General features: G+C 31.0%; 1 protein-coding gene across 1 annotated transcript; it reads right to left on the bottom strand.

Moving 5' to 3' along the window:
• Positions 1 to 2,332: 2,332 nt before the first annotated feature.
• On the bottom strand, positions 2,333 to 3,690 carry LOC111619001 (the record flags this gene model as incomplete). The annotated part of the gene is made up of 3 exons (XM_023360634.1): positions 2,333 to 2,883; positions 2,975 to 3,089; positions 3,562 to 3,690. Coding segments are annotated over 3 exons (723 nt in total), but the record flags the coding sequence as incomplete, so codon positions are not given.
• Between the last annotated feature and the right edge of the window lie 4,901 nt (positions 3,691 to 8,591).

The raw sequence follows: 8,591 nt of genomic DNA, 5'->3' as shown, positions 1-8,591 counted from the left end.
TATAAAGAAGAGAAGGTGTTTTACTTTATGTGTAAAGAAGAGAAGGTGTTTTACTTTATGTATATAGAAGAGAAGGTGTTTTACTTTATGTATATAGAAGAGAAGGTGTTTTACTTTATGTATAAAGAAGAGAAGTGTTTTACTTTATGTATAAGAGGGAAAGGTGTTTTACTTTATGTATAAAGAGGGGAAGGTGTTTTACTTTATGTATAAAGAGGGGAAGATGTTTTACTTTATGTATTTAGAGAAAAGTATGGCGATTGTTCAAAAATTTTCACGCTTTTGGATTTTAAACGTCCATAAATTCAAAGATGTGTGGATATTTCCTGTATGTATGTTAAAATGTGTATGTGGAAGCACGATTTTGTTCATCCACTTCGAATCTTAATAACTCACGTGCCCTTTGTCAAAAATTTCTGAAATTTTGCACGAAGGTTCGAGTGTTAGGGTCATTGATACTATTAAATTTTGGTGGTTAAAGGTCGAGTGGGTGGGGAGATAGAAGAGGTCACGTGTCGTATCTAGAATGGGGTCGAATTTAAGAAAGATTTTACTTATTATTAACATTTACATCTCATTGTAAAGCGTATCTATATACTGAAAATTAATCTTTCTGCCATTTTTTAATAAATAATAAAACCTCATAACAGATGGCGCCACATTCAATTTTAACTTTTTACGCCGGGAAAGTTACGAAACCAGATTTTTTTGAAATTAAACGTATTTAAAATGCTTATTTTTATGTTTTTTTTTATGATTTAAAAATGTAGATATTATATAATTTTTATGATTCCAGTGTTGAGTTTATTATAATAAAAATTACTTTTTTGGAGTGATTTTAAAGAATTTTTTTCTCTAAATCTGAACAAAAGTTCCTGTGTTTCACTTCCAGACTGAAGTTTTTTTGAAGTGGTTGCTATTTTTGTATGTCTCTTGTGATATTTTTTTTTTACTTTGCTGCTAGGAAATCTTGCCTTTTTTTAAATCTAAAATCTTTATATCTCTCCCAACATATTTGATTTCCATCCTTAAATCAGAAAGTATACTTGCGTAGGAATTACAGAAAATCCCTCTATTTGGTGAATTTTGAAATCATTTTATTCATTTTTTAAAATGTTTTCTGTAAATGTTCTGTCTAATTTTACTGTGTAAACAGAATATATAGGCTTAGTTTACTAAATCATCAAACTTAGAAGCGAGAATACTGCTTAAGTCAACTTAAAAATGTGTTGTTTTTTTGAAGTTATGTTTGATTTATTGTAAAATTTGTGTTTATTTTCGAGTATTTTCTATAAAATTTACTAAATTTTTCCCTTTAAACTTCACGTATTCGGCAAGAAACGAGAAAACAACATAAGTACTTAAGCTCCAACAACGCTTGAAATGTTGGATTTTTTAATGGTTCCCTAGCAAATTTCGTGTTAAATTTCGAATTTCTGAATCGCCATTTTGTTTTATTGCTATCTTTTAACATAGTATCACTAAGGTTATCAACGTAAATCTCTGATTCATCGCGTTTTGAAGTGGTGCAACGTATACTTGAACTGCACCATTTCAAAATGTAGATGAATTAGAAAATCTACATTTGCATTTTTCTAGATTTTTTCATAGAAAAATAATACTTAAAAATGTGGGCCTACGTAGCAATTTGTTCGTTTTAAATTCCTCTATAAAATAAAAATGCTTGGAGTTTCGCTGCAAATATCTAGGGGTTCCAGGCGTGGTCCAAACTTAAGTTTCTACATTCTTATTCCATTAATGATGTTTATAAAAGATTGGATTGGGTTCCTCTATTGGTGGAGGCCTCAGGAGATTGGACTTTTAGCGCATAGGATAACGCACCATTGTATTAAGATGAATGCAATATATTAAACAATCGCTGAAAGGAATTTGAAATATGGCTGTTGTATGGAAGATTACATTGAAAAATATTCAATTTAATAGCAGATATCATATTAATATCTTTCAAGAGCTTTTACGTGTCAAATTTAAAAATTATCAAGAGAATAAGATGGAAATTTCCACACGAAAATCAATAAAATCGCCAAAAGAAAAAAAGAACCACGCAGAGCATTAGTTTATAGCTGATTTTTTTTCTCCCTTTAAATAAAATCATACATAATAGCACCAAACGCTATTTTAGGGTACTTTTTTTATACAGTTTTTCTCTATCTAAACACTTATTTTTTGATAAAATAATACATTTTTTACATACTAAATACTGTCGTTACAGTAAAGCTTGATCGCAAGGACTCAAATAGCTGAAAATATCATACAGGAATGCTATCATTTGGAGGGGGTATTTGCGACAAGCAGACGAAGAAATCTGTTATTTTCAGCTAATTGTGCCATTTATTTTAGATTCTCTTGAAGTACCTTCCATTTTTTGTTTTGTTTTTTTATTTTATTCTTCAGCTACGTTGAATTCTGGTCTGGTTAACGAAGGCTGGCCAAAAGATAGTATTGCGGATCTTGTATTGCGACGTGCGATCTGTAGTACCAACGTTGTTAGATCTTCGGCACTTTTCACTTTTCTTGGCACCCTAGTGGCATCAGAGAATGGTCTCCCGCACGAATTGCCAACGAAAACAGAGTTCTGTCTTGGCCTATCGTATGATCCTAACGATGGTAGATCACGATCAATTACAGACCACGTCAACTGCTCCATAATACTCATCCTTGCGGATTTCTGGCCGGCATTGCTAAAAGACTGGCTCCTGTACTGAGGTTGATGAGGTTCTAGCATTCGAATCTTACCCCATTTACTAAAAAATAAGAATATAACTGCCATCCACATGATAAGGACGATCGTAACTATAACAATCTCCTCTTTACGGACGGTTATGGCACCGGATGTGTCATCCAGGGTATCGTTAAGCAAACCTTTGGAAGAAGAAATTGGGTAAATTTTAATGGTGGTAATCGATTTTCCGGTCCCGTATAATCGAATTTTTTCTTTCTTTTTACGACTTACCTTGAGTGGTGCTGTCATAGTCGACGAATTGAGTGGTGTTGGAAGTATATACTTCATTTTGGACGGATGTTTCGGGTTTGATAGTTTCAGAGTTCAGTGCCAGATTGAATATTAGCTGGAAGGAGATTAATTTGATTATTAAAAAAAACAATAAAAACTGTCTCATTTGATAATAAAATTAGCAATTTACAAGAAAATATTGAAGTAAAATTAGTGTTTGTTTGGCATGATAGGATAAGACAAAGGAGATCTCCCGTAAACTGACCCCATGTGTTGGGTCAGTTCCTAAAAATTCTGATATGACATGGCATAAAAATAAGAAAGTATTGCAAAATATACGATAGTTTAAATTATGATTAAGTTTTTAATTGCAGAAATGTAATTAAATTCATTTACAAGTGGTATAAAAGTGTGTACTGTACCATATTCTAGAACGTATTGTTGTAATATTATTATTATCTTAGTTAATTCTAGTATTAATTAAGCTCTAGATTTTAAAAAGTTCTGTCTGAGTGCTCTTGAGAAATTGTAGAAAATTCTATATGCTATAAAGTATTGTGGAATATATAAAATTCTAGTACACTTACGACAGCATTGTTGATGGAGATGGCAAAATATATAAAATTACGAGAGTGTAACCAAAAAGAAAAGCCTTTAACTTGTATGTTAAATACTTCTTTTTCTTTGTAAGGATTCTTTTTTTGTAAAGCTGTAAGTTAAAGGCTTCTTTTTTCTTCTGTTTCGGGCTGGCCACGTGGAGTTTTCTGGGTCTTTTTTAACCTCCAAACAACGGCCAATTTTTACGTTCTTATCAGTGTCCGCTGTTCAGAAGTTTTACTGTATTAATCGTAAAAGCTAGTGTTTATAAAACCAAATAATTAAAAGTAATAAAACTAATTTTAAAATCCCTAAAGTTACGAACACTTTGAGCAATTGTTTGGTAGTTTTGTTGCAAATTTGTAGACAATTTGTCAAGTTATAATCAAGGTTAATTACTATAAATGATTGAATATCAATGTTATTAATTACTTTGTTAACAACTTTAATAATTAGATCGTGTTTTTAATTCTTTTAAACGTTAAATAATTGTTAATGGATTTCTCTTTCTAATGCCTTATACTGAATTGCTATTATTTGCGGGACAAAACTTAAATGATAATTAATTAAATTATCTTCAAAATAATATAAAGTTTTCATGGAAAAGGTTAAAGTTTTATAAGTTTATATAGAAACAGAATATAATAAATAAGTTGTTAGTTTATAAAAGAAAAAAAAAATTTTAATAAAAATTACTTTTAATCAAATCTTCCAGTAAAGAAGAATTTTTTGACTGCAGGGGTCCGAACCCACGCTTTTTATAGACTTAAAAGAAGAAGAATTCAATGAATTCCCTTTTTCCTTTCATGATTAATCGTATTAATACATTGTGTTAAAAGATGTAAAGTCGTGGGTTCGGTTCTGTATCATAATAAACACTGATCCGAAATTTCTAATTTTAAGTTTCTTAAACAACATTGTAAAAAATTTCCAATGCCAATAAATTTTTATATAATTACAAAATCTATTTATTTAAATAATAAAATTTAAAATTAGAATAATAATTCTAAGAAATTATTAGGCGTTTCATTCGATAGAGTCGAACCCGCGACTTTTAGAGAGGAAATATTAAAATACACTATTAAGAAGAAAAGTAAAAAGTATTACAGTCGACCCCCCTATAACACGGGTTCCTATAGTTCGGATTCCTATATGACGGCGAAAAAATTGCGACGGTATCCGTACAAACATGGTAAAAAAAAACTCCTATAATTCGGTAAAACGTCATCGGGCAGCCGAACTACTTTCCGCCGTCCAGCTCCACGCTATGGAGAGTTTAGGCAGGTAAGTTGAGTTTACTATCGTCTGTACAGTATGTAAATTAGGTACCGTAAGTCTAATACAGCACTAATTTTATACATTTCTTGTGAAAGAAACATTTCTTATTCAACGACCATAAAAATTATTTCTATTAATGATGTCTCCAAAGTTTAACGAAGTTTTCGCAGAAAATTAACTTATCAGAAATCGCGGCCGCGTTTGGTGCGCCGCTCCGCGACGAAAACAAGCTTAAGCAATGGCGACGTCGAACGGTGCACACTCGGTAAGTAATCCTACAATTTTTTGTTTATAGCATAATTTATACGGATTATTCCCAAAAAATATACGTATTTTAGAAATGTTGAGTCGAATTAGTCTAGGAATCGATTAATTTTATGGAAAAAAACCTTTCAAACAGCTGTAGTCCGTAAAGTGCATACGTGCCGGGCTGTGATTGGCAAGGACTCGTACAAAATGGATTCATAAAGAACGGAACGTATCTACCGTGTTATAGGGGGGTCGACTGTACTTGATAAAAAACAAAGAGAAATTCGTTATGTTTATCAAAGTCGTGAGTTCGATCCACAGAGGCAAAGAACCGGTTGGATTAGATTAATTAGGCATGTCAACACAACACATAAGTGATCTCATGGGAAAATGATTTCTTATTTAGGTGTTAAACATGAAAAATCCGGAAAACTCTACATTTTTTTGGTCTCTGGGAATCGAACCCACATCCTTAATAAGCATAATAAATTTCTCTTTAATAAATTCCTCTTTAATAAATTCATCTTCCTTTAATCAAATCATACTTTTTTCCTTTTCTTAATAGAAGTATATTTTGATAAGTGCATTAGGGGCATTGGTGCTGTTAATTTTATTGATTAAAGATCGAGAGATACCCCCAAAATTAAGCATTTTATCATTTTATAATAATACAATCTGATAACAGATGGTGCCACATTCAATTTTAACTTTTTTTTTCTGCTGGGAAATCTGCTGTTTTTTTTTTGTTTTAAATTCTAATGAATAATTTCAATTAAAATTTTATGATCCCGTGTTTGTGAATAATATTAAAAATTGCTAGCAATTATTTTAGATGACCTATTTAAAGTAAAATGAAAAAGTACCAGAGCGAATATTGTGTAATATTCTAGTTATAAATATTGATCGAAATGTTCAAATATGTATGTTAATGAGGAGGATTTATGAAACATTCCTTTAATTATTATTATAATCGTGGCAATATTATTTAAAAGATTTCAATGATAAGCAAATGCAAATTCTTTTTATTTTCTTTTATCCTCATTGAATATTCTTAGAATGTTGTTACTGTCTTTTTTATTTTTAGTATAACTGATATGTAAATATTGTTACAAATATCTTCCATTACTTTTTTTTCTTTTTACTTTTACTACTGCTTCTACTTTTATGTCGTCTTCTACTTTTATTTCTTCTTCATTGTTTTTTTATGTCTATTTCCCTTCTGTTTCGTCTTCTACTTTTATTTTGCTTTAAACTTCTTGTCTTACCTTCTATTTCTATTCTTTCTGCTTCTAGTACAAGTTGACCCCCCTATAACACTGTAGATAATTCCATTTTATATGAATTCCGTGTTGTACGAGTCACTTAGATTTTACAAATACGTGTGCCGGGCTGTAAACGGCTCACGTATTTGTAAAATCTAAGTGACTCGTACAACACGGAATTCATATAAAACGAAATTATCAACAGTGTTATAGGGGGTAAACTGTATTTCCATTCATTCTAATATAGCTTCATCAATTTCCAATTTTTCTGCTTCTGCCACTTCTACCATTTTCTCTGCTACATTTTCTTTATTCCATTCCTATTTCTACTCTTATTTTTACTATTTTATTTCTCTTTTTCCCAGAAATCGTAATTAAAATCCACTATACAATGCTATCTGAGGGATACGAATTCCATTAATAATTTACCATAATTGGTTTCTTAAACTGTGAAATGGGAACCGAACCAACGACCTGTGGGAAAAAATCGATAGTCCTTAGAAACATTCAAATTTAGAGTCTCAACAAGGAACCGAACCAACGTCTTTATTAACGCAGGACATTGGTTCGGTTCACATTCAAACATTTTTTTTTTTTTACTTTTTACGTTCATTTAATCTGAAACTTATGCATTTATCTCTTTATAATTGCTTAACTTCAGCGTTTAAAAACATAATGTTTAATTAATTTCAATTAAAAATATCTTAAACATAAAAAAAAAACAATTTACAATTATAATTAACGTCTAGTTTTTCGGGCATATTATTTATTTAAAATAAAAAGTTGATTTAACGTACAGACAAACAGACGCTCTAATAAATCAATTAAGTTTTCAAGGATAACAATTGATAAAAATCAGTCATTATGGCTCTTTCAGTGATGGATGATTTCATTATGAAATTTATCAGTTAAAAGCATTTATTTTATAAAATATAAGAAAATTTTAAATGCAGAATATTATTTTCTTGAAAATAATATCGATTTTGTATTGATAATACAAAAATTTGGAAGTTTGCCTGAAAGCACTTTCAAAATAGAATCGCCACAAATCATGAATAACGTTGTGAAAAATTCATATTTTGAGGTCCTAAAAGGCGTATGAAATGTTAAATTTTTTCAAATAAAAAAATTATAAATAAATGAAATTATGTATACTAAATATCGGTATTGTGTAGGAATACTACTTTTAAATAATTGAGCTGAATTATTCACTGTATTAATTAAGTTCATTATATACATAAGTAATAGCGAAATTGATTACTGGAATAAAACAATGCAACACGTGGGCGATCTGCCAAGAGGAATTAAATCCCGGGAGGACTTTCTATAGAAAACTAGCCCTTATTTAGATGTTATACACGTGAATAAACCCGTAAAAGTCCACGCGGCTAGTACATTGGTCGGGCTCGAACCCGCGACCAACTGTAATTGATACTCATTGATACATTGACTTATTGACCCAACTTCTTAAAATACTTTATTAATGGGCGAATTAAGTGGTACCCTGCCGCTCTGGGGAATCCAGAGACCAATCCGGACGGGTTCCTCTGGATTCCCCAGGAATTCCCTTATGGATTCCCAGAACGGGATCGAAAAACTAGGGATTTTTCGACCCGTCCGTTGTTATATTCGGGGATGGTCCGTCTGGATATGTCGGACATCCCGGCCCACTCCATTTGTGGGCCTGAATGAATCCATAATGAGCTTGCTAAAGAGACCGGCCCACAGGGCGAAATGAGTTTAAAAAATAAAAAGAATAGCATTTATCTTTATTTCCATTATATTTCTTTTTTAAATTTTCTTGTTATAACAGTATGAAATAAAGAATTTTTTTCAGAAACATTAAAATAAGTTTTAAAAAGTTCTTTGTAGATTTAGATAAGTTAAAGAAAATAATTTTTATTAAATGTAATTATAATTATTTTGGAGAAATTCCGATATAAAATGAATTGCTACTACGAATATAACATCAATGAAGATATTCAGGACTTTCCAGTATTATTAGGTTAATAACTCAGTTCTTAATATGATAATTGAGTCTCAGCTCACAATTTCAGTCCAAGCTCACAATCTCAGGTTTGGCTTACAATTATAGTCTAAGCTCGCAATTTAAGTCACAGCTTCAGTCTAAACAAGCAATTTCACTCACAGCTTCAGTCTAAACAAGCAATTTCAGTCACAGCTTCAGTCTAAACAAGCAATTTCACTCACAGCTTCAGTCTAAACAAGCA

Source organism: Centruroides sculpturatus, unplaced genomic scaffold (genome assembly GCF_000671375.1).
Source record: "Centruroides sculpturatus isolate CEXI.00-Female unplaced genomic scaffold, Cexi_2.0 scaffold38, whole genome shotgun sequence".
In the NCBI taxonomy this organism is placed as follows: domain Eukaryota; kingdom Metazoa; phylum Arthropoda; class Arachnida; order Scorpiones; family Buthidae; genus Centruroides; species Centruroides sculpturatus.
Note: the sequence above shows the minus strand (reverse complement) of the source record. Positions and strands in the feature narration are given on the sequence as shown.